The sequence below is a fragment of the Poecilia reticulata genome, chromosome 1 (assembly GCF_904066995.2).
Source record: "Poecilia reticulata chromosome 1, P_reticulata-male-v2, whole genome shotgun sequence".
NCBI classification, from domain to species: domain Eukaryota; kingdom Metazoa; phylum Chordata; class Actinopteri; order Cyprinodontiformes; family Poeciliidae; genus Poecilia; species Poecilia reticulata.
The window spans coordinates 11,722,852-11,748,531 of record NC_088830.1 but is presented as its reverse complement, the minus strand read 5'-3'; the positions used below and the strand labels follow the sequence as shown (position 1 = coordinate 11,748,531).

At 40.1% G+C, this 25,680-nt stretch overlaps 5 protein-coding genes across 8 annotated transcripts in view; 1 reads left to right on the top strand and 4 right to left on the bottom strand.

Annotated features, from left to right (window-relative positions):
• LOC103462103 (lysyl oxidase homolog 4-like) overlaps nt 1-6,950 on the bottom strand; it is a 31,786-nt gene extending 24,836 nt beyond the window's left edge. Inside the window, exons 1-4 of the mRNA XM_008405026.3 lie at nt 6,846-6,950; nt 5,861-6,133; nt 3,519-4,183; nt 2,653-2,864 (exon numbers count right to left, since the gene is read on the bottom strand). Of these exons, the coding sequence (XP_008403248.1) occupies nt 2,653-2,864; nt 3,519-4,183; nt 5,861-6,128 (1,145 nt within the window). The 5' untranslated portion in view covers nt 6,129-6,133; nt 6,846-6,950. The remainder of the gene's footprint in view (nt 1-2,652; nt 2,865-3,518; nt 4,184-5,860; nt 6,134-6,845) is intronic.
• A 2,469-nt stretch (nt 6,951-9,419) lies between these two features.
• Nucleotides 9,420-12,856, bottom strand: tekt4 (tektin 4). The gene is made up of 7 exons (XM_008406202.2): nt 12,022-12,856; nt 11,117-11,187; nt 10,863-11,006; nt 10,702-10,788; nt 10,481-10,616; nt 10,254-10,408; nt 9,420-10,180 (listed from the first exon to the last, which is right to left on the bottom strand). The coding sequence occupies exons 1-7, from the start codon at nt 12,547-12,549 to the stop codon at nt 9,967-9,969; spliced, it is 1,335 nt and encodes a 444-aa protein (XP_008404424.2). The 5' UTR covers nt 12,550-12,856; the 3' UTR covers nt 9,420-9,966.
• A 126-nt stretch (nt 12,857-12,982) lies between these two features.
• Nucleotides 12,983-16,815, top strand: LOC103464020 (uncharacterized). Of its 2 annotated transcripts, XM_081605821.1 has the most exons (4): nt 13,254-13,393; nt 13,461-13,549; nt 14,599-14,693; nt 14,824-16,815. In XM_081605821.1, exons 2-4 carry the CDS (start codon nt 13,507-13,509, stop codon nt 15,928-15,930), a joined length of 1,245 nt encoding a protein of 414 aa, XP_081461947.1. In that variant the 5' UTR covers nt 13,254-13,393; nt 13,461-13,506; the 3' UTR covers nt 15,931-16,815. The 2 variants fall into 2 exon arrangements, with proteins under 2 accessions (XP_081461944.1, XP_081461947.1); XM_081605818.1 differs by lacking the exon at nt 13,461-13,549 and having other exon boundaries at nt 12,983-13,393.
• Nucleotides 16,816-17,032: 217 nt separating this feature from the next.
• LOC108166258 (polymeric immunoglobulin receptor-like) lies at nt 17,033-22,079 on the bottom strand. 2 transcript variants are annotated; one of them, XM_081605829.1, is made up of 8 exons: nt 21,826-22,079; nt 20,811-21,140; nt 20,124-20,444; nt 19,706-19,993; nt 19,499-19,606; nt 18,211-18,312; nt 18,069-18,136; nt 17,033-17,992 (listed from the first exon to the last, which is right to left on the bottom strand). In XM_081605829.1, exons 1-8 carry the CDS (start codon nt 21,854-21,856, stop codon nt 17,897-17,899), a joined length of 1,344 nt encoding a protein of 447 aa, XP_081461955.1. In that variant the 5' UTR covers nt 21,857-22,079; the 3' UTR covers nt 17,033-17,896. The 2 variants fall into 2 exon arrangements, with proteins under 2 accessions (XP_081461955.1, XP_081461960.1); XM_081605834.1 differs by having other exon boundaries at nt 20,811-21,137.
• Nucleotides 22,080-22,317: 238 nt separating this feature from the next.
• On the bottom strand, nt 22,318-25,579 carry LOC145551349 (polymeric immunoglobulin receptor-like). 2 transcript variants are annotated; one of them, XR_014087153.1, is made up of 7 exons: nt 25,115-25,579; nt 24,698-24,976; nt 24,561-24,623; nt 23,935-24,036; nt 23,793-23,860; nt 23,545-23,716; nt 22,318-22,504 (listed from the first exon to the last, which is right to left on the bottom strand). XR_014087153.1 is itself a non-coding variant. In XM_081605847.1 (6 exons), the coding sequence occupies exons 1-6, from the start codon at nt 25,503-25,505 to the stop codon at nt 23,621-23,623; spliced, it is 999 nt and encodes a 332-aa protein (XP_081461973.1). In that variant the 5' UTR covers nt 25,506-25,579; the 3' UTR covers nt 22,629-23,620. The 2 variants fall into 2 exon arrangements, 1 of the variants encoding a protein (XP_081461973.1); XM_081605847.1 differs by lacking the exon at nt 22,318-22,504 and having other exon boundaries at nt 22,629-23,716.
• Between the last annotated feature and the right edge of the window lie 101 nt (nt 25,580-25,680).

Below are 25,680 nucleotides of genomic sequence, written 5' to 3'. Positions count from 1 at the left end.
CCTCCTGTTAGCCAAGCCCTAAAAAGACATCTGTGGGCAGACAGACTCATGGAGGGCTGTGTTTGCTTCTGTGTGTGTTTGCATGCAAATTTGTATGTGTACTCGGGGCACGGTTTTGGAAATAGTTGGGGATGTATTAACATGTGGGCGTAAGTGAGGTGTCAGGGTTGTCGATGGTATGTTTTTAAGGGCTTTGAACGTTTGTGTAGGTGCTCATTGGGTATTCGAGCTTGAAAGCAGACAGATTAAAAAAGGGTTATGCACATAAAAATATTGACAAACCCACTTGGTGCCGTTAGCGGAGCAAATGATTGTGGTTTGACGGATAACAGGAGGGTTATGAGCAGAAAAATCTCGTCACGGCTCTCGGTGCACACTCATGGTTTAGTCACATGCTCATGCACAACTTTGGATATTGGAGTAGTGAAACAGAAGGAAAAAAAATAGAAAATTTTATTTGCTTATTACGTAAAAAATAAAAATCTATAAACGTGGTATACTTTTGAATCCAGTAAATCACCTTTTGCCCATTGAAGGCTTAATCTGATCCGAGCGCCTCTTCTGTTAGCTGTTTCACAAACGTGACTTGTGATGAACTGCAAGTTGAAGTTTTTCAGCGGATGACTAATCGTTGCCCTGACAACACATTCTTTTCACCTAAGCTGTTGTTCTCTGTAGCTGCTTCAAAGTGATCATGGGGACAACTTTTAAATACTTGCCTACTTCACATGCCTAAGTAAAAAGTCATTGTTCAAGATCAAAGCTGTGGTATGTGACTTTTTTTTTATAAAAAAAAGCTTTTTACATATTTTTTCAAAGTGTCGCTATGTATTGACAGTATAATATTATACAGATAATATTTAGAAGGATAGAAGTACTACTGTTTCTGTCTGAAGAAATGCACCAAAAACAATTAATAAGAGCCGGGAGGAGGGTCTTAGTGCTGTCAATCACCCTCATGTACACACTGCTCAATGTGCTAAAGGCGGCGAAACAACTTACTGTTGCAGGAAAACTGTTTACCCTCCACCATCAGAGGCCATACTAACTAGCCTTAGCATTCATGACAGGCATCTACTGTAGCTCAGCAGACGCCAATTGGTGGGAGTGAGCAGCACTTACATAAGGATAATTGACAGCACTCCTCCCAACTCTGTGTGTTTTTGTTGTTATCACTGAGAGAAGGCAGAGGAGCTGGATTTTTTTTCCACATCTCATACTGTCACAACATAGTGAGAGTTTTAACAAATATGTAAAAATATATATATTTTTAATAAAATTACATACCCCAGCTTAAGACATAGTGGGAAAAAACGGCATCCAGGGGAGAGATCAAGGTGAAGATGACCCAAAAGAACACAAAGGCTCGTCTCACATTTGCCAAAACCCACAATGAGATCTAGCCTGGCCATTGGCTTCATGCGTTATTCTGCCCGATTCTAATCTCGCTTCATGGGCTCAGGGTGGGCTTTCTCCCATTGACTTGGATTCCTTTGGTAGAATTTCAACTTGGCCAGCAATTTTCTGTGCTGTTCTAGAATTATATTCATTATATGGTCTGCTCTGTGTTGACCACGCTTCCAAATATTGAATAGCAAAGCAAAGTGTAAAACAAGGGGCTGCTTTTATTTTTATTTATTTTTTTAACCAGGCTAGATGACCCCCAAGACTTTCAAAAACTGATTTTATTGAATAATGAGACAAAAGCAGAGCTTTTTATAACGTGCTTTCCATGAAAAAGAACATCATATCTACATTTAAATATGATGGTGGTATTGTGAGGGTCTGGGGCTGCTTTGCTTCTTCAGGATGTCTTTGACTTATCATCATTAAAGCAATAAATTCTGCTCTATAGCAAAAAACCCTGAAGATGAAGTCTTGCTATCTGCTTGTGACCTTAAGCTTAAGCATATTTGGGAGATGCAGCGGCAGAAGCACGCCTACAAATTCAGCTCTGAATGGATCAATAACAAAACAATCGAAGGTTTTGCAGAGGCCTAGTCAAAATCTATTGACTAGGCCACCTTAAGTAGACCATAAATACCTAAATATGTAAAATAAAACAACTCTGCATAGAAGAGTGGGTCTAAATTCATCCACAGTGATTTAAAAGCCTCAGAAATGGTAGTTGCTGCAGCCCAGGGGCACTTAACCAGTAATTAGGTTTTAGAGGCAATTACCCTTCCACACAGGGCTGGTTTGAGTTGAATATTTATTTAATAAATGAAATGTATTACGTGTGTCTTATAAGAAAGCTTGTTTGATGATCTGAAACATGTAAAAACCAAGAGGTTTTTTTGCAGCACTGCATATGCAAAGACATCACGAGACGGATGATAATTTTACTGTCTGACTCTGACATTAATTATATGCTTTGAAGAGCTATTTTAAAGGTCTGAGATGAGGTTGATGAGGGAGGCAGACCTGGCGGACCAAGGGACCTTAGTAATGTCACCGTGGACATGACATGCCAAGTGCGGTTGGACAAATGACAGCTGCTTCGGTTGACCTCTACTACACTGAACCAGCAAACAGGACACGAACTGTAACCTCCCATCCCTTCTTCATAAAATAGACCTTTAGCAAATAAAAGTTTCTGCCGATGCCTCCTTTCCACGACCTCGTCTGTGCCGCCCACTCTCACATACTTACCTGTAAGGATTTTGGTCAAACGACTCAGCTGCCGGAAACCCCAGCATGCCGCACACGACACGGCTGCTGCTCAGGTCCCATCCCTTGTTGCACACATGACGCCACTTCCCAGCATGCTTCACTTCCAGGACTCCTTCTGTCACCAGACCACCATGGTTGCCGGACAGCACGGGCCGAAGACGAGCCTCCTCCAGGTAAATCCTTTCAGATCCCTGTGGGGGGGTTTAAGCAAATAAGTAGATATTTTTTTATCGTACTATATAACTTTGTCTCTCTCTCTCTCTCTCTCTATATATATATATATATCTTTTAGGACTCTGACCTCAACTTTTTCAGTGAGGAACCAGTGAGGCAATAAAAACTCCCTCTCACGCGAGCCGTTGTTGCTTTGTTTGAACAAACAGCAGCGGACGGCACGCAATCACGACAAAAACAACAAAAAAGATAACTTGCCTTAGTCATCACCTTCTCTAATCAGGCACATGCCGTGCTCTGGGCAGCAGGAAGGAAACTAACAGTGAACGCATAGTTTGTGAAATGTGTCAGGATGCTTACAAACTGGTGAGAAAATGTCATGCCCGCAAGTGGAAGACAGGGCGGGGAGGGGGAAATGCGAGCGTGAATGACAAACGGCTCAATTTCCTCTAATCCGAGATGTTTCCTTCAGAAGACGAGCCACCGGTGGTTAGGCTAAACTTCAGAACATCTCGGTGCCCGAGAAGTGTATCTGGAGAAGCTTGAGGTTTTAGGTATGTCTCTAATTATATATATGCTTGCTGGGCTGCAGCACCGCAAATGACATTTCAGTTGAAATTGGTACCAAACCAGACTGGGTGTGTTACATGGCTGCGAGTGTGTGTCTTCACCTGTGTGTATTGAACATCGGTCTCCAAATCCACGTCTGGATAAACTGGGTCTGGTTCCACATGGTTTCCGCTCAGCTGCTGATCCCTGTCGTTCCTCCGGTCAGAGTGGATCTGGGCGGGAGGTTGAGGTTGTGGCTGCCTGTTCGCCTGCACTCCAGGCTCGCGCCTTACGGTCTGAGAACTTGCCCTCGCCGCCTCTTGCCTCTGCCTGTAGGCGTCGCTGTTTGCGAGGCGCGAGGGCAGCTGGTGGCCTCGCGGCAGCGGTGGGCTGACCTGCTGGCTTGCTCTCGAGCCGTCTCGATTTCGCCTCGAGATCTGAATCTCGTGGCCGTTTTCCCGGGGCGAGACGCTGCTGCGACGGGCGGAGGACGTGCTGCGATGAAGGGCAATCTCGTGGCCTCTTGCTGAGTAGGAGTTTGCCGGGGTCGCAGGTTGCACCGGCGGTGGCGGCGAGTTTCTTTGCCTCTGCTGGCTTGGCCCTTGACCTGAAGATGAAGCTGTCTCTTCTAAAATGGCAGGGGGGAAACCAGGTCTTCTTTCTGGGCTGCAAATGACGCCCAAGTCTTCAGTGTGGGTGCAGTCATTGATTCCCCAACCACTGAACTGACACTGTGCAACAGAGGTCTCTGAGCCCTGACAGCGCACAGTGTCTAACCAGATATGACCTATGAGATAAAACAGTTATTCATAAAAAAATTTAATAAAGTGCAATGTTAAAACATTCATACCTCTTCACAGTTTATAACACTGTTTTATTAGGACGGTATGTGATTTATATAGTTGTAAAATGCATGAAAGGCAACTAAAGTTTTTCAGAACATTTTTAACCCCTTTACTGTCGCTGTTGTTCACGGAGGAGGCTGTCTGCAGAAATGGTGCTAGCTCCATGGCCGTTTTGTAAAAGCAAAAGAGAAGATGCTACTACTCGACCCCATCGAGTAGTAGCAGCAGGACAAATACTGAAGCGGAAGAGGTGCCTGCGCTATTGCATGAAAGGTGTGTGCTAATGTGAATGGTCCGAAACCATGTGACTGCGCATCAACTGTTTGGCTTTGGGCAAAGTATGTTGGAGCCTGAACATGTTAGCATTTTGAAAGTAACAGTTAAGGGGTTCATGTCAACTATAATATACTCTGTGTTATTTCACGGTCACCTTCAAAACATGACATGAAGATGAGACCGGTGTACATATGGACCCATTGACTTGAATGTAAGTGCTGACCGCTGACAGCTAAGGGGATAAGAGGTTAATCTCAATTTTAATTCAAATGTCTTGTCCGAGAACAATTGGCATAGTGAAGACCAAGGAACACAGAAGATTTTCTTTTGGGAAGCTGTGGAGAAGCCTGTCCTCTTAACCATCACCGCCAAAACGTCACAATGGGTCCATGAGGACAGTTTTAGAGCAGGGTTAGGTTATGAAACAATTCCTTCAGCTTTGTACATCTCGGTGAGTTCTGCTCAACAAATAACATGAAAGCAGACATTTTATGGGACAAAGTGCCAACCTACCAAGACATGGCCGCCCTAAAGTGACAGGCTAGGTAAGGAGAAGCAGACAAAAAAATCCACTCCATTCCACCAATCAGATCTTAATAAGCGAGTGGGAAGAAGAATAAAGCCATTGACAAAAGAAATCACTAAATCCTGGTAAGAGTTAACCACGGACCATGAGGAGGACATGGCAAATATGCAGAAGGAAGGGCTCTGGTTGGCTAAAACCAAAATTGAATGTCTTGGCCAAAGCAGCAAGATGCTACGTGTGGGAGAAATGATAACAGTTCTTCAGCCTGATCTCAACACCAACCCTGTAAAACACGGCAGGGGTAACATCATAATTTTGGGGGCTATGGCAATCTTCAGCAGGTAAAAGGAAACTGGTAGAAATTTACAATGGAAAAGTGAAAGGCAGAAATATGGTGGAAGAGGACTGCTGCAAAAGCCCCTAGAATAAACCAGTGGCTCATGATCCAGCAGCGACTATAAACATACAGCCACAGTGGATACAATGGAGTGGTTTAGATCAAAGCACATTAAAGTTTTAGAACAGCCAAGTTAAAGTCCAGCTCCAAATCCAACTGGCGAGTTGGCAAGCAGTCACGGCAAGACTTTAGTGCTCACAGAAGAGCGGACGTCTAGATGAGCAAAAGCTGCACAGAAATTTTTAAAACCATGCATCATTTCTCTTCTACCTGACAAATCTGCCCAACCTTGTCATGCATAAAGTAATAAAACTCATTAAAACCTGTGGTTATCACGTGACAAATCTGGAAAGTTTGCATGTGGACGCTTTTTAAAGGCAGTGCTGGATGAGGAGCTTACTTGCTTCTGTTTGCCCTTACCTTGTCCTTGGCCAAACTTGGCACTGTGAGCCCAGGTGAAGCTGCGCTGGAAGCCCAGCTGCCGGCACAGCACGTTGGCAAGTTTAATATCCACCTCGTCGTCGCACACTGTGCCCCAGGATCCGTTGTAGAGCACCTCCACACGTCCCTCGTTTGCGTTCCGTCGACCCACGCCCGCGAGACGTATCTGCACTTCCTGCGCAGACAGCTGTGAGGGGTGGAGGAGAAGCAGGACGAGGAGGATGGACAGGGAGCTCAGGGACAGCATGCTTGCTGTGGGGACAGAGACGCAGATGGGGGAGAGAAGGAGGGATGATGAAAATGTGACAGAAAAAAAAAAAAGGTTGAGACCCCAAATAAATTTCACCACAAAACTCCTCAAAATCACGCACAGACATGAAGCTGACATTCCACACCCTGACAAACATATAATTAGAATTTTTTTCCCTTAAAGTCTTAATGGGCACTCTACAATAAGTTGAGAGATTTATGGTTTGTGCTTTTTTTAAATTATTTTATTTTAAAAATAATCGGTCAAATAAAGGACAATAAGATGCCTTAGAGGTACTCTGGACCAGTCAGGGCGCAGGGTGTAATAACCGAAGCTAAAAGTAGTCTCTTCATCCAGCCAGCGGAAACTCTGGCTTCCCACAAACCCTCAAGTTTAGCTGCTCGCATTTAGCCAACAGAGACAAAAGCAAATAAACACTGTCATAAAATTCTTTTTTCTCACACATAAACCCCCCTCCCCCCCAAAAAAAAACAACAAAACATTCGAACCGTAAAGAAATGCTTTGGTCAGTGAGAAGTGATAAAACATTCGAGATGTAAAGAAATGCTCTGGTCAGTAAGAAGTGATAAATTAAGCTGATTAAAAGCATAATTTTAAATATTATTTATGTAGTGCTCTGCATGATTCTTCCTACCATTTTGAGAAAAGTTGAAGAAAAGAAAGCAGACAGCAAAGTGCTGAGGTGGAACTCACCAATCTGCTGATCTCACCTTGGAGTCACTGGGAGAAAGAAGGGAGAGGAAAGTGGGACTTTGGTCCTGCTCGTCTTTCTGTTCTTCTCTTTTCCCTCCCTCTTTCTTTTTCTGTCACTCCCTCAAATTTTGCAACTTCATCAATCCCTCCCATTTTTATTCACTTAAGCACTTCTGTCCCTCTCATCTTAGTTGCACGTTTCTGCTTTCCCTTCCAGGCTGCTCTTTAAAAGAAAATCAGCAAAACGGAAACTGAACCGTGAAATCTAAATGTTAAAAAGCTGCAAGCAAAATAGACTGGCTTGCTTTTTGTTGTTATTATGAGTAGAATAACTAGAGCACCCCCTGTGAAACCTTATCTGCATAAAGTTTTACACCAACCACTAATGGGCCGGCCACGTGTGCAACATATGAGCCTAAATTATAAAAGATTGCAAATTTGGCTTTTGTCCCTTTATTTACTTGTACAGACTTTTACAAAGCCCCTGAGTCTCAATAAAATGTGAAATTTCACCCTTGAGTTTCTTAACCTTTTAATTACTTACAAACTATTGCATGTATATCCATGGCAATGCATCTTACTAACATTTAGGGGTGGCATAAGATGTGCTCAGCAGCAACCTGCACTGATAACTACACTGTGCGGCTGAGGCTGAGTTTCATAACATCCTCAGTCGTGGCACCTCCTCAGTTACTGCAGAACCTTTCTAAGAATAGAGACAAATTATTTCTCAGAGACTTCTTGGAAAAAGAAGATCCTCCATCAGTTAATGTGCTTTTAATGTGCCAGGTTTCACCTGTAGACTTTAATCTACAGGTGAAACCTGGCACATTAAATCTAATACATTTTGTAGCCCAAAACTGCAAATTAGTTGTATTTAATGTAGTGATTAACGTCAAGCTCACTGTAAAACTTACACGTCACTGTGATCAGATGTAAACTCCTCTCTTTTTCCACATCTTATAGTTGTGTTTGTGTTGCATACTTCAATGCTGCTTCTAAAGACAAAGACAAGTTGAAGACGTCCAGGAAAAGCAGAAAGCACATTGAAGCTAGACAGCTCCCTCTAGTGGAGAGAAATATTTATGGCGCAGTCTTCAGAAGACTTCAAGCGCAGCTGGATTTAAACATGGGATTTACTCATTTTGTTCAAGTTTGTCAAACTGCACAACACAGAAGTTTAAACTTCCTTAAAGATTGACTGAGTTCTCAGGGTTTTTATATATATATATATATATATATATATATATATATATAGAATCAGGAATCAGGAATCAAGAATCAGGATGAGAGCACAGAGGCTCTCATCCTGGCCGCCCAGGAACAGGCCCTAAACACCAGAGCAATAGAGGCTCAGATCTACCACACCAGACAAGACCCAAGGTGTAGGTTGTGCAAGGAGGCCCCTGAGACAGTCCAGCACATAATAGCAGGGTGCAAGATGCTGGCAGGGAAAGCGTACATGGAACGACATAACCAAGTGGCGGGCATAGTGTACAGGAACATCTGTGCAGAATATGGACTGGAAGCCCCAAGATCAAAGTGGGGAACACCCCCAAAAGTGGTGGAGAATGACCGAGCTAAGATCCTGTGGGACTTCCAGATCCAGACAGACAAGATGGTAATGGCGAACCAACCGGACATTGTGGTGGTGGATAAACAACAGAGGAAAGCCGTTGTGGTGGATGTAGCAATACCAACATCAGTGATTGCAACATCAGGAAAAAGGAGCACAAGAAACTGGAGAAATACCAGGGCCTCAGCGAGGAACTGGAAAAGGCCTCGAAGGTGAAGACCACAGTGGTGCCTGTGGTCATCGGGGCCCTCGGGCAGTCACCCCCAAACTGGAGCAGTGGCTCAAACAGATCCCAGGAACAACATCAGACATCTCAGTCCAGAAATGTGCAGTTCTAGGCACAGCCAAGATACTGTGCAGAACCCTCAAGCTCCCAGGCCTCTGGTAGAGGACCCGAGCTCAGAGGATGAAACAGACCACCCGCGGAGGGTGAGAAGGGAATTTTTATATATATATATATATATATATATATATATATTTTTTTTTTTGTATGTTTTTCTATTTTGAATCGAGATAGGTTTCATATTCCCTAGAATCTGAAATGCTGTGCATTTATAGCATTTGGATGCTATGGATGGATCCGCTTGGATTAACACCAGTACTGTAAGGAAGATTATTTGTCAGTAGGTTGCAAACTACAAGCTCTTTTGACATTTAACTAACAAAATTTAACTTTGAAGGTGAGAAGCTACTCAGAGAGATGAGGAGACAGCAGCAGGAAGCAGCAGCCTGAGAGATTTTGGCTGAAGATGCTGAAGTAAAAAACTAAATCCTGGAGGCTGTTTACAACCTCAAAGTTCTGCTGCACAGATTATGTTTACGTGTTTTCTTGTTAATTACAGTTTAGGAAAAGTTTAGGTAACTGACAGATGCAGCTTTCTAACTGGAAGCTTTGAAATTATTGTCTTACAGCTACCTTTCTAACCTATGAAAAAGTGACTGGTTCAATAAAGCACCTTGCAAAGGTACTCACTCCAAATCAACCTTTTCACAAAGTGTCAAGTTACAAACAAACAAAATTTTATTGCAATGTGATTTTATTTCATAGAACAGTTCAAAGTAATGAAGTGGAAGAAAAAAAATATTTGAAGACTTTAGCTATTTGTCATATAGCAATAATGAACAAACAGCATCAAGAAGACTAAAGGCTCTCAGACACTCAGACACACTTCACTCTGTTGAAACCCCTGCATAATCAAAGCGGACAAAGGTAAATTTTTACAACTTCGTACCCATCCTCTGTGTCACATATCCTCCTCATTTGTTGATGCCATGTCTTAAATTGTGGGAAATGAAGGAATTTGTTGAGAGAAATTTAGTAAATTGATACCCTTGATTATGAAATGTCAACTCTCTACAGACATTGTTCATGGAGTCACGGCGACACAATATATGTGGGAACCACTAGGAAAACAACAAACAGGTTAAGAATAAAGTTGTGGAGATATAAGACTTGGGTTACAAAACAATGTTCCAAGATTTTAACTTTTCACATGATACTGTTCAAACTGTCAAGCAGAACAATCCCAAGTTATGTAGTCAAGTTCAGTATCCAGAGAGTACTGAGACGGTTGGGTATCGTTTACGGTGAATCATGCACTTTTCCCTCTCAATAAACAGCGAATTGGTTTTACAGCTTATGTCCTTCTCTAGAGCCATCCTTGACTCCTCCAGACGGGACAGGGAGCTCCTGGCTTCACTCAGCTTCTGCTTCAGAGACTCTAAGGAGGCATCAATCTGCCTCACTTCTCCCTCCAAACTGCAGACACAGTTCATACATGAGGACATGGACACGTGACATGATGCTGACGTTTCTGCTTGTGTGCATCTACCTGAGCTGGGGTTGGTCCCTGCAGAGCTCCATGTTTGGTCTGAGAGAGCGAAGGTAGAGTCTGGACTGAGCCACCCTCAGTGGAGCCTCCTTGTTGTGGACGTCCCGCTGTAGGACCTCAATGTTCTTCTCCTGGGCACCAATTTGCTCCAGAGTCTACAGGAACATTAAAACAGTCAATCACGTTTCACCTGTCAGTCTGTTTCTTCTGTCTGTCTGCTCGTCCACCTGAGCCAGCTTCATCTCTAGCTGGGTCTTGGCCTCAATAAGGTCCTCACAGCGCAGGCTGAAGGCTCGGTCCACACTGGCGCATTGGACCCTCAGATCCTCAGTGGTGTCCTGCAGCATTTGCTCCACAAGCATTCTGACAAACAAAAACATCAGCCCCTGAGTTCTCAGCGGTCTAAGAAAATCCCTCTGGCAGCAAAGTGAACCATTGTGACTCTAACCTGAGAGTCTTGGTGGCATGATCCTCCTGCAGGGCCATGGACAGGTTGTCTTGAGTAAACTTTGTCCATGATGAGGGGGTAGAAACGCTGCGGTAAACAAGAGGGAACCTTGTGTGTAAAAGTTGAACACAGCTCTGGTGTTTCTAAAGAGTCAAACTCACTGCTCCTGCATGGTGGCAGAACTGGGATGCTGCTGTGTGTCTGGACTCATGTTATTGTTTCTTCCACAGGTGTCGTCAAAGCTGTAGGCCTGACACTTATCAGACCAGTCCATCTCTAATGATTGCTGGGCGCTTCGGTTCCTCCTGACCCACAGAAACCATCAACTCATAGGAATGCTGTTTTCTAAAGTGAGAGGCTTCAAGCCAACTGGATCCGTGCTCATAAGGGAAACAGTTACCAGTTTTACACTTACTTGATCTGAGCGACAACCTGAGCTGCAGTTGTCTTTAGAAGAGCCTGAATGCTCCTGATCAAGTCCACCTCCTACAAAACACAGAGAGCCACATATTCAACCTGCTTATCTTACTGTGAGATTCATCATGTGGAGATTTTCAGATTATCTATTAACCCTTTGCACAGTCTGCCTGAAGAACTTTCCACTTTCTAGATGTTTCTTTCTGTGCCTCCTTTTCATTTTTGCCACTGTCCATGTTGTTCCATGTTCTCAGCTCTCTAATTGATTGATTTCTTGATTGTCAGCTGCTGTAATTGGTCTAGGCCAGAATCATTAATGACTATTGGGCCGATCTATCAGTTTTGTCTACCAATAATATCATGACTAGAAAAAACCCCTCACCCACATTGGCCCAGTGTGAGGTGCCTGTATGCCAGACGGCCAGTCGGCTGTCTACGAGCTCCAAGTCTGAGTTACTTTCACAGACAAATTAGCTTGACTTGAACAGGTAGAATCCATGCTATATTGGTAAAACAATTTGGGAAAACAACCTCAGTCTCCCATCCCTCACTTCCAGCATCCACCATGACACCACCTCGCCATCTATATTGCAAAGGGTCAATATTCATAGTAAACTTGGGAAAAACTGGAGTATGAAAAATAACTCATTAAGCAATCTTAGGACAACATAAAATGGCAAATATTTATTCGTAGATTTCTTTTTAATTGCAGTTATATGCTTGATTAAGTACTTTTAAGATAGTTTCTCTTATTTCCATGGAGCCCAAATGACTGATATTCCTTGATGTAGATTTCATCTGTTTATTATTTAAGAAAGTATCATAAACCATGATCTCATTACTGTTAACTAGGCAAACTGTTAAAGAGAAACCCAAACAGTAATGTAAGAATGCATTGCTGACCTTCAGCAGTTCCTCCTCCACAGTGTCTCTGACCAGCTCTGCTCCCAGTCTTCTTGCTCTGCAGGTCAAATTATCGGTGGCGATGGCATAAGGATGCTCTGTGGCATCCAGCGCCCTCTCCAGTCGCTTCTTCACCATCAGCAGCGACTCTGTGTCGGCCTGCAGCAGCTCGATGTGCCGCTGCAGCTCAGACTTCCAGGAGTGGATCTCCTGGAGTCTCTCTCCAAGAAGACGCGTTCCTGTGGCCTGGGTCTTCAGAGCTGCAGCCTCGGTGTCCTGGCTCAAGGTTCTGGACTCCTGCTGGATGTTCTGGGCGTCTCTGCGGTTGGTACCGGCCTGTACAAGGATGGTTTGGTAATTGGAGAACCATTCAGCAGGTGTGTATTTAGCAGAGCGATACCCAGCAGTGGCTGAGCCCGAGGACGGCTGCGGCACTTCCTGCTCCAAAGACGGACTTTTCTGGTGGACTCCTTGAGCTGCAGCTCTGCTGTCATAATGCGGCCGAGACACAATGATTTCTGAACTCATTTTCTGACAGTACAGTTAAAAGAAAAATCAACCAACAGGACAATCGGTGCAGGAGTGGAAGCACTCCTTGAGAAACCAGAGAATTTGTTTGCTGTTGCTTAGTTACACGTTTGCAGGAGGAGATCGAGTGACAGATAAGACGAGAGGAGCGGATGGCAACTTCCACAGGCATTACAACAAAAGGATGAAACAATTTGAATTTACACCTTTGGAAAAATCCACAATTTCACACAGTTTTTATTTAAAATGACGTCTTATTAATATTCCTGTTATTTTTTTGTTATCAAAACTTATATACAGTAAATACTGACTTCTGTATTTTTCCGCGATGTTATTGACAGACTTGTATAATTAGTGCTAATAAGATAAGTGAGATAGCCAATAACTCTTGGGAAAGCTAAAAGTTGCATCCCGTTCAAACAGTGACGTCTCATTTCTTCCAGTAGGGGGCGCTGCCGTTTAAACTGGAAGGAAATTACGTGTCTATGGAACTGATCCACGAGTTGGGTTTAAAGCGAGGAGCGCGGTGTCTCTTATCAGACTTCTTTGTCTGTGTTAGGCTGTTCATAGAAAACCCCCAGTAATTGAGCGCTACAGCGAGTCAGTTTTTAGACCAAAGCTTAGCTCTAACAGCTTAGGGAAGTTTTAAAGAAACACTTTTAAACAACAGATATGCGGAGACAGCAGGACAAAGCGAAGCAGCAGCAGCAGCAGCAGCAGGCGGCGGCTGTGGGACAGATTCCTGGAGCAGATAACAAAGACCACTGGCCTTTACATGACGATTATGGACGACCCAAAACACTGGAGTCTGTTTTCAACTCTAAAGTTGTGTTGCACCGATTAGGTTTGTATTTTTTTATATCGACTTGACTTAGAAGAAGTTGTGAAAAACAGTCTGTTGTACATAGCAGGAGTCCTCAGACCAGGCCTCTTGCTGTTGAAAAATATTAGCATAAAATGGGAGATGGATGTACGGGAGCCCCTGCAGGTCAAAACAGAGGTACGATGAGATAAAAGGCATAATTATCAAAACAATAATTGTGTTTCTGTGAAGGAAGTTGATTTCTGTAACCATATTGAGGTATTAAAATGAGATTCTAAATGCGTCCTTCTACAAAGTGTTGGAAAGTCGGTGTGATGTTTGTATTCTCAGTCCCTGTGATATTCTTTAAAACTTTTGCTGGGTGTTGTATTAAAGGGGAACCTATTCAATACATGAAAGTTTGGTTTATGTTCACCAAGTTTTGAAATTGCTTCTCATCCTATGTTTTTGCATACCTCTCCCTTTTAGAACAAACGGACTCCTTTAGGTGTTGTGCCAACAGTCAGTACTTAGACTGCAAATAAATAAATATAAAGTATGTTGTGATATCAGATAATTATTACTAACCTGGTTATATGTTGATTCCATCATTTTGATCTAAAGTCAGCTTTTAAAGGCAGGAATGTTATCTGGGACTAGGATGTTCTGGGTACAGGAAGGATGCAACGCTCCTGGATGCTGGGGGTCATTATACCTTTGATTGAGATATGCCAGGACCTTAATTTTTATTGACTTGGTAAGGTCAGTTGGGCTTTTGTTGAAAAAAACCCACAGCTGAACATGAATAGCAGAAAATGAGAGCTGACAAAGAGTCTTATCAGAAACCTCTAGTTCAGTTCCCCATTACTAGAATTAAACTCGTAGTTACAAGTGCTCTTACACTTACACAGTGTCAGAACAAATTCTTGTTGGTCCCCAGAAAAATGACAAAAACTCAGACATTGTCATCAATCAATAAAATCCTCCCAGGCCGAACTTAAAAATTGGACGTTATGCTGCCAACACTCAAATTTCGTCAACAACTCAGGCGGAAGTGAGAGCACTGCGCAACGCAAATAACGACCCGTTAAATAATAAAACATAATTTAACAAAGCTTCGAGGCAGATAAATATTCCTCGAGGAATTTTAATAATCGAGGTACTCGAATCATATGATTAATTGTTTCAGCCCTAATTTGAATTCAATGTTACAGTTTATCTGCATAATATCTCCATGGTTGTTACAGATGTTCGTCAGATACTGCGGGTCAAAAAAGGCGCTGCTGAAAACCACAGTCTCAGCATTGACTTGAAGGACCCGAAGCCCAATCATGTCATGAAGGTACTGGAGTAAGGTTGTATCAATATAAGGACAGAGCTGCTCAGTGGGAAGGTGTACCTTGCCATGTTTGCAGTCGTGGAACTTCTCATGAACTGCAAAGATGATAAAGATTTTCCTTTTATTTTCACAGATACATCAACACCAAAAAGAAAGCAACAAATTTGCAGAGGAAGACTATAGAGAAGACGAATCTATCAGGAATCAAAGTCATGGAGATGATTCCAACATGGGGACTGAATTCACTGATGCTGATGTAAAGCATCCTGACTCCAAAAACACACACAAGACAATCCACAGAGGCCAGAAAAAATTATTTTGTGAGCATTGTGGTACAGGATTTCGCCTAAAAGCAGCTTTGAACCAACACTTGAGAATCCACACAGGACAGAAGCCTTTTTGTTGTGATGTTTGTGATAAAAAATTTAGTGGGAAGTCAGTTTTACAAGTTCACTTGAGAACCCATACTGGTGAGAAACCCTTTGGCTGTGAGTTTTGTGAAAAATCATTTAGCCAGAAATCAAATTTAATGAAGCACACGAGAATCCACACAGGACAGAAACCATACTTCTGTGATGATTGTGGGAAAAGCTTTAGGGTAAAGACCTCCTTAGACAATCACAAGAGAGTCCACTCAGGGAAGAAACCTTTCTGTTGTGATATTTGTGGACATAGATGGAGTTATAAATCTGATCTAGACATACACAGGAGAGTCCACACAGGTGAAAAACCTTTCTCGTGTGAAATTTGTGGGAAAAGTTTTAGCCAAAGGACAACTTTAAAAAGACACCTCACAATCCATACTGGAGAGAGACCTTTCTCTTGTGATCTTTGTGCACAAAGTTTTCATCAAAAAGGTGCTTTAAAAGCTCACAGAAGAACCCACACTGGAGAAAAACCTTTCGTTTGTGATCTCTGTGGACAAGCCTTTTGCCAAAAAGGAAGTTTAAATGCCCACAAGAGAGCCCACACAGGTGAAAAAAAATTTTCTTGTGACATTTGTGGACAAAGATTTACTCGAAGAGAAAATTTAAACTTGCACATTAGAGCCCACAAAGGACAGAAACCCTTCAGTTGTGATGTATGTGGACGAAGGTTTCGTGACAATTCCGTTTTATATAAACATAAGATGGTTCACACTGGGGAGAAACGTTACTCTTGTGGAATGTGTGGGAAACAATTTACACAGAGTGGATCTCTAGGCAAACATATTTTGATACACACAGGACAACATTTTTAGATGAAATCTTTGTGGACAAAGCTTTAGAGAAAAGGTTCATTTAAACAACCCCATAAGAATCCACATTGATGACAAACCATTCTTTTGTAATCTTTGTGGACAAATATTTAATAAAAAATCTGTTCTTAAAATGCAAGAGAGTTCACACAGAAGAGAAACCTTTCTGCTGCCATGTCTGGGAAACAATTTAGTCAAGCTGTAAACTTTAAAAACACATGTGAGAGTTTATACAAGAGGGAAACCTTCCTGTGTTCTCTTTGACAACACTTTACTCCAAAGACAAAGTTGAAGAATCACATGAGAATTCAGCAGGTTGGAAACTCTTTTGTTGTGATCTTTGGAATAAACAATTTACTTCTAAAGTATTTTTGAACAATCATATATCGCACATCAGTTAACCATTTTGTCGTGATGTTTGTGGACAAATATTTAATGAGAAGACCATGTTATACCACATTTGAGCAAAAAAAAAGCCCCCATAAACATTCAAAAACTGAGTTAACGATAACCAGGTTATAGTTTAATACTTTTTTTTAAATGTATTTTTAAAAATTCATCTAATACTCGGTTATTTTAAACAATTTTAACTACTTTTAAAATGAATTTACATTCTTCAGTTGTACAGTCCCTTTTTTTCTTAGAATGTTTAGAACTTTTTATATTAGAGTTTCAGTTCAAATTATGTTTGTATGTTGGAATTAGTGTACACTATGTTAGTGTTTAAATTGTAACAACTATTTGCTTACAGATGCCAAGTGTTGTCCGTTTAGACTTTGCATGCCAATAAGATATTTGCTTGATGCACTTGTAAGTGAATGTACACCTATAGTGGCTTACATTGGCTGTGAATGTTTTTTGTTGAAATAAAGTTAGTGGATGAAAGTTTTGGGGTTAGAAATGACTTTCTTATACTAATAAATAAAACTGCAAGTTGACTCATGAAAGCTAATATTTTCCATATGATCGATGGAAAATATCGATCATATGCTGCCAATTGAAGATTGGCAGCAAACTGGCAAATCAAGACACAGAAAAAAAATACAAGAAGGCAGCGAATGACAAAGGACAAAATAAGTAATTTAAAACTGCTGAGACTCAGATCTTAAGTAGTTGTCATTTTGATTTATTTACATGTGTACATCTTTTACTGAATGCTTGTTAGTCCTGAGAAAATTTCAAGTCAGCACAGAATGAGCCTATCCTTTGACCTAAAAAAAACACTGAGCTTCCTCACTTAAGTAAAGTAAGGGAAAAAAAATCCAACAAGGAGTTTAATATTCTTCATTTTAAGCACTTACTAAAATTTAGTAGGAAAGGGAGAAATCAGTTTGGGAAAATCTGGTTGATCACTTTTGATTTACATTTACAAACTGCATCCTGAAAATAATTTATACCCTTAACAATCAATGGAAAAAAAAATCTTTATTTGTATTGCTGATCAACTTTTTGCATGTCTGCTCTGATATGAAGATGCTTTGTCTTCTGCACTGAACTCCAGTGTTTCATGTTTGAAGGCCGCCCTAACATGAGACTAACCTTTAGCTCCATCTACTGGTCCTAGATGAGACTCATAGGGAAACTCCACAAAGTTAACATTACTTTCATTCAGAAGTTAAGATCATTTAAAATTGAAATCTGTAAAAGGTGTGAATAAGTTTTGTCTATGATGATTATTTGAAACTTCTTTTGAAATTCCTTCTTGTTTTCAGAAACACAACAGGACCAAAACATGCATATTGTGACACAGTGAACAAATCGCCTGATCTTCACACAGGTTGACATCAAAATGCAAATCAGTTTGACTTGTTCTGTCTGTGTGTCTTCACTTAGTCACATTTGACATAAAAACTAATACGTAAATATTAAAAACATGTCTAAATAAAAACACACCAGCATTTGGTTCCTTTACTGAGCTGTTACTGTCACAAACACTGGTCACGTGTTTCCTAACTTCTGCAGGTCTCCTTTAAAGGATGTTGTTGTAGAGATCATTGTCATCATGACTCAACATGTTTGGAGTGGAAGAGTTCATGTACACAACATCCTCTTGTAACTCATAGATCTAAAGAAGTAAAAGAAATAAGATTTTATTTTCAGGCATAAAAAAATATTTTATAGCTGAAGTTTTGTTTACTCACATCATTGATTCTCATCTCCACATTATTACTGTTAGCAGAGTTCAACACATTCACATTGATTCCATCCACTGAAAACACAAAGTAAACATGATGTGATTCTGTGAGGGATTTCTGTGTTAGTGTATAATCTGTATAAATGTACCTCGCTTGATTCTTGATTTGTACTTTAAAACCAGCAAAAGGACAAATGTCAGGATCAGAAGCAGAGCGAAGACCGCAGGCAGAACGTAGAATAAAGAAACATCTGAAAACAAGGAAATGGAGAAGTTAGCCGGTTCACAGAGCCCTCCACAGAAACACCACAGAATGACAACATGAGTTTCTTATTTTAAATGTGGTGAATAAACTGTGATCACTAAAAGTTAAACTCGATTTAAATTGTTTTCTTAACTCTTATTTATAATAAACTTATTTGAGTTCAACCCACTAATTCTCAGTGTCATTTAAGGATACATTCACAGAACGAGCAGATGCAACCCAAAGCCTCACTTTTTGCCCACATGTGACTTATTTCTGACTTTTCAATGGCAGTCTGAATGGCCCTATTTTGATCGTTTTCATCTTCCAAAAAAATCCAGTCTGTGCCGCTAAATCAAATATGTATCTGATAGTTTTCGAAGGTTTGCAGTCTGAACCATCATGTGGCTTTTTTATCCAACTTTTACGCCACTGATGTGAGATATGCACCAGAAGAAGGTAAAACTGGACTTGAACAATGGTTGAACATTATAATTATAAAAATATGAATGAAGTCTGTGTCACTGAGGTACATCACATCACAGTCCCACTTCCATAAACAGTGAACTGCTGAGTCACTGTTTTTCTGTGATTGTGTGTTGCTTTTGGGTCGCAAACCGTTCATGCAGAAGTCTGATTGCTGTCCGATTTAATTAGCAGGATGAACAACCAGGCAAAAAAACTAAAGATTGGACTTCAGGGAAAAATTGGAATTAATCATCAGGAACTGTGATGTGAATGTTGTCTTTTTTGACTCCTACTAAAAACTCAGAAACCGGAAAATGTCCACACCGCAAAAGTCAGTAGCATGACTCAATCTAATGAAAGAGGAACTTGATTTTTTTCCCCCATCTTGAGGTGACCTTGGGCAAAATGAATAAAGATGGTGGCATAACTTTCTGTAATACTGATGTACTCTGAATGTGTGAAGTGCATGAATGTGTTGATGCTCAGTGAGTGTGGATGTTTAGGTGAGCATTTAAATAGCTACATCATTTCAGACTATTCACTACTGATAAAACTAAATCCTACAATGAGGAGCTGAAATGACCTTTAGTTTAATAATAAAGGGATAAACTTTATGTCATAAGAGCAGCTTTGAGCAGTTAGACAAGAACATATGGAGATTTGGAACAACTGGAATGAAAAGAGAGATAAAAATAGTAATAAACAGAAAGAAACCAAGAGTTTACCAGAATTATGTGATGATGGAGACAGTGATGGTGGCTGTGATGGTGGCTGTGATGTAACCTGTTCAGCAGAGCTGGTTGGAGCCACAGAGCTGGTTTGATTTAGAGAGACTGTCAGAGAAAATACAAAACACAATGTGGTAAAAAACAACCTTAACCTAGATTTTTTGTTACTTTATATTATTCTATCTCTCTCTGTGCTGGACTCACCGACTGCCAGCTGTATCTTTATGAATCTCAGCTGAGAGTCTGAACCACAGTAGTATGTTCCTGCATCAGCTGCTTCCAGTTCAGTGATGATCACAGAGAAACAGCTGGAGGAGACATTGAGCAGCTTGAACTTTGTTTGGTTCTCCATCATGTCTGTGCAGTTGTTGTGTTGGTCTCCTTTACAGAGGAACTTCCTGTTATCATGTTGTTGTCCTGAATTAGGACACTGCAGAGTTACTGGACGTCCCTCGATGCCACTGATGTTGTACGACTCCAGACAGAACAATTCTGCCAGAGAAGGAAATATTAATAACTGTTGTATTTGTACACTTAGTAAGATTCAATATTAAATTAGTAAAGAATAAACATTTATATTAATCCCTTAGTTTTTTCTTAATAAGGCAGAATGACCTCTCACCTTTGACCTCCAGCTCAACAGCAGTGAAAGCATCAAATCCTGAGTTTCTCTGGACTCCACAAAGATACGACCCAGAATCCTTCAGGGTCAGACTGGAAATGGTCACTGTGAATATTCCTGACTTCCTGTCATCAGAGAGTCTGAATCGTCCATCTTGTGTGTTGCTAGAGGTGATCACTGCCTGCTGTAGACATGTGGAGGGCCGGTTTCCTCTGCAGAAGAACTTCAGCTTGTCGACAGACTGAGAGTCGTACGGACAGCTGATGGTCACTGAACCTTCCTCAGTACTTTGGGTTTTACTCACCGTGTCGCAGCATCTGTCTGATAGGAAAATAATCTATATAAACCAACAAAAAATACTAGACAAAATGTTCACATAAAACAAAGTTATACTATTTTGATAGAGATTTATATTCAACATAAACCAGTACAGTTGTGTATTGTATTAATATGTCTGCATTGATGTGTAAACATATTTATTTTCCACATTGAAGCTAATTCAGATTTGCAGATACATGATAAATCAAAATTAGAAAATGCATTTTGCTTCTAATAATAGCTACATTTAAGACTACACATTGATTAAAATTGTATATCAACATGGTTAGATGTTGATGCTTCATTTAATTCATTTTAATTTGCTGTGGAATCTCTAGTGAAATATAAAAACATTAACTTATTATTTACCTTTTTTTATGTGCAGTTTTACTTCAGTGTAGAGATCTTTATACCACTGCCTACTGACTCCACACCAGTATTTCCCAGCATCATGTGATCGAAGATCAGAGATGGTCACTGTGACGACTCTGTTCTTCTTATCATCAGTGATGGAATATTTGTCCTTATTTTTCTGTTTTGTTGTAATGAGAACATCACTGGAGCCACAGTCATTCTTGCAAAAGTACTTTTCATTTTCCTTATAGCTCCTATCATATGAGCAGGAAATCTTCACACTTCTGCCGTCGTATCCAAACACATGGATCAAACCTTTAGCACTGATCACAAAACTCAGAGCTGCTGCAGACAGAAAACAACATCAGTTTAGTTTTTATGATTCAACATGTGAATGCAGTGGAAGATTTTAGTCATCACTTGTTTATATAGTCAAGAAAATCTGCTTAAGAGTATAAGCCACCACATAAATTATTAGCATTCCAGTGTATTATATGTGTTTTTTAGACTGAAATTGACCGAAATACCATGTTAAATCAAAAAGGAAAAAAAATGAACCAAAATGCAGACAGCGTTTCACTAGGATGCCTAAAGTGAGGAGCCCCTAAAGTGATTTCATGATTTCAAGAATTTGTAATAAAGAGACAGAGTATGGGGAAGAAGATGGCGGTTGTTCCTTCATTCACTGACGCTATTCATGTTTACAGGCTTTCAACTCAGACGAAAGGAGAAACAAAGACATCAATAAACATCAATTGTTGCAATTGTTTTGACCCAGCTGAGACGTGTAACATGAACTATACAATATTTTTTACAAGTTTTGTAAAACTACTTTTTCAAATAAAAAGCACAATCAGTTTGTATCAGATGAGATAAATAAGACTAACACATTTCAGTCAACACAAACAGGAAGTGCTACTGATGTTATATAATTTAAAAACACATTTTATTTTAATTAAATACATTTCATCATAACATTAAAGCAGACTGCTGTAGAAATTTCTGTTGTAGATCATATATTATATCTTACTGCAGATGATGATGTGTCGATGGCTCCACATCTCTCTGTTCTTTGAGATCAGAGCTGAACTGAGGCAGAAGTTATTTTAAACTGAGACATTTAGAGGAACCATCAGATCTATTAAGGATCCTGACACTCAGACGCTTTAACACCCTTTGAACGTGTCGACTAAACTCACAAGTGTGAAACATCTTGTTTCTGCATTGGTCAAATGATAACTCTGCAGCCGAGGTGCTCACAAGCTTTACTCACAAAACCAGGAAATAGATTTTTTTTGCCACATCAAAGTGAGGGTGGAGCATTGAGAAACACTTGGGTTCTGGTTTTAATCTCAGCTTTGTAGATCTTCATGTTTGGACTTGAGATGTTCTTTTCCTTAAATGTTTTCTTCAGGAACTTGATTTGTTTTCACATCAAGAAACGAGCCAACGTAAAAGCTCTTTTTAGCTTTTGTTAATAAGAAGAGATTTAGAATAATAAAACAAGATTACATCATTTTTCAGGGAAAACCAACTTGATTGGTTCTTTTCCATTCTGTTCATGTGCATATAACTTCTGGTCTAACAGGGAAGTTTACAGCATGTTAAGTTGGAGCATCAGTAACACCTGTAACCATGGAAACGACACCAGCTTCATGTCTTTCACCGCCTGCTCCAGGTGGTTTATCTGCATTTTCCATTGAATGTGTCTGTTTGTTCAAAGAAAGTTTTATATCAGTTAGTGGTGTAGATCATCCATGAGCCTCATGTTTACCTAAAATAACTGAGCTACATTATTTAAGCAAAAATAACATTAATAACTTATATCCTACCAGGAGTCTTATAGCCTGCATTTCAAGAACTTGCTGGTATTTTCAAGAAATGTAAACAAACTGCTATCCTTGCATATATATAATAATAATTTAGTGAGTATGTTGGATGGTAATTGATTTCATTATAGACCTGTTGAGAATCTGTCTAGAAAAAAAACACTTTTTGTAAAATCTGCTAGTGACGTCTGAAATTATTCATATCCCTAGCAGATTAAGATTTGTAATTATTTTCAAACAAGTAAGAGGTTTTGTTTTAACATGATGTGAGGCAGATATTTCTAAAAATATTATTTTGGATTCTTCTTTTGGATAAGAATTTTCAGTTGGAAAAATATTGACTGATCTGATTTTATTTACATTTTCAAACTGTATTGTGAAAATTATTTACAATCTTCTCAACAAAGAACTTAAATATCTTTATTTACATTGCAACAATCACGATCTTCTGACTTTTGCATGTCTGCTCTATGAAGATGCTTCTTCCTCTGCTTTGAGCTCCAAGTGTTTAATGTATGAAGGCGCCCTAACATCAGACTAATCTTTAGCTCCCTCTACTGGTCCAAGTTGGGACTCAGATTGGGAAACTTCTGTAATGTTAAGATTACTTTGATGCAAAGGAAAATCCTGAAATTAAAATAGGACTCTACTTCTAAATCTGCCATACGTGTGAATAAATTTTGTCTTTGTGTAGATTCTTTGACACTTCTTTTGAAATTCCTTCTTAGTTTCAGAAACACAACAAGAACAAAAGACTCATATTGTGAAACAGTGAACAGATCGCCTGACCTTCACACATGCTGACGTCAAAATGAAGGTCAAATTGACTTGTTCTATCTACATATAGTTTTAACACACTTCAATAACATTTTCACATAAAAACTATTAAATATTAAAAACATGTCTAAATAAAAACACACCAGCATTTGGTTCCTTTACTGAGCTTTTACTGTCACAAACACTGGTCACGTGTTTCCTAACTTCTGCAGGTCTCCTTTAAAGGATGTTGTTGTAGAGATCATTGTCATCATGACTCAACGTGTTTGAAGTGGAAGAGTTCATGAAAGCAACATCTTCTTGTAACTCATAGATCTAAAGAAATAAAAGAAATAACATTTTATTTGCAGGCATAAAAAAATATTTTATAGCTGAAGTTCCATTTACTCACATCATTGATTCTCATCTCCACATTATTACGATCAGCAGAGTTCAACACATTCACGTTGATTCCATCCACTGAAAACACAAAGTAAACATGATGTGATTCTGTGAGGGATTTCTGTGTTAGTGTATAATCTGTATAAATGTACCTTGCTTGATTCTTGATTTGTACTTTAAAACCAGCAAAAGGACAAATGTCAGGATCAGAAGCAGAGCGAAGACCGCAGGCAGAACGTAGAATAAAGAAACATCTGAAAAGAAGGAAATGGAGAAGTTAGCTGGTTCACAGAGCCCTCCACAGAAACACCACAGAATGACAACATGAGTTACTTATTGTAGTCACACTGATAGCCATGTTCCTGTTTTCTTGTTCTATCTCCACATTTAGATGTTTTTCTTAACTTGTTAATATATTTAAGTCAATTATGGTGAGTAATTATATCTCCCACTTCAAGTCCAAATCTCAGTGGCTTGGCTCTTTAAAAAGAGGAACTTAACTGGCTTATTTCAAAAATGGATGCATAGCAACACTTTGTTTTACTTTGTGCCCTGAAGTGTTGGTTGTTAAGAAGTGTCTGAATATGTGAAAGCTTTGTGGGTGTGGATGGTCAGGTGTGGATTGTTGTGTAAATCCATGAAAATTCAGTTAAAAAATCCAGTTTATGTTATGAAGCAGGTCAAATATCTGAACATCTGAAGATTTGGAACAACTGGAATGAGAAGAGTGAAGAAACAACAGGAGTAATAGATGTAGAAACAAATCTAGAGAGCTTACCAGGATTATGTGATGGTGGCTGTGATGTAACCTGTTCAGCAGAGCTGGTTTCATGTGGAGAGCCTGTCAGAGAAAATACATTAACCTGGAATTTTTGTTGCATTTTATTATTCTGTCTCTCTCTGTGCTGATCTCACCGACTTCCAGCTGTATCTTTATGAATCTCAGCTGAGAGTCTGAACCACAGTAGTATGTTCCTGCATCAGCTGCTTCCAGTTCAGTGATGATCACAGAGAAACAGCAGGAGGAGACATTGAGCAGCTTGAACTTTGTTTGGTTCTCCATCATGTCTGTGCAGTTGTTGTGTTGGTCTCCTTTACAGAGGAACTTCCTGTTATCATGTTGTTGTCCTGAATTAGGACACTGCAGAGTTACTGGACGTCCCTCGATGCCACTGATGTTGTACGACTCCAATTCTGTCAGAGAGATTTTATTCATACATAAATCTGTATAAGATTTACTGATAAAATATCTGTGCATCAATTTATAAAACCTGTGCTCTTTTACTGATTAAAAAATGGGGGAAAAAATGAAGAAATGCTATGATCTCTCACCTTTGACCTGCAGCTCAACAGCAGTGAAAACATCAAATCCTGAGTTTCTCTGGACTCCACAAAGATACGACCCAGAATCCTTCAGGGTCAGACTGGAAATGGTCACTGTGAATATTCCTGACTTCCTGTCATCAGAGAGTCTGAATCGTCCATCTTGTGTGTTGCTAGAGGTGATCACTGCCTGCTGTAGACATGTGGAGGGCCGGTTTCCTCTGCAGAAGAACTTCAGCTTGTGGACAGACTGAGAGTCGTACGGACAGCTGATGGTCACTGAACCTTCCTCAGTACTTTGGGTTTTATTCACCGTGTCGCAGCATCTGTCTGATGGGAAGATAAGAAAGTCTGTCAGATAGTAAAAGATATATATCTGTACAGTTAACCAGAAACACATGAATTAAGTAAATTAGAATATAAAACGTTGATCACGATCTGCTAATTCCTGGGTTTCAGATGACACAGTACTGACGTCAATTGATTAAAACCAAGCTAATTTTAACTGTAATGGTTCTGTGTTCCCTCAGTTTTAATTCTCTTTCTTGCCTCTCTAAGGCCTCAGAGTCTCACTG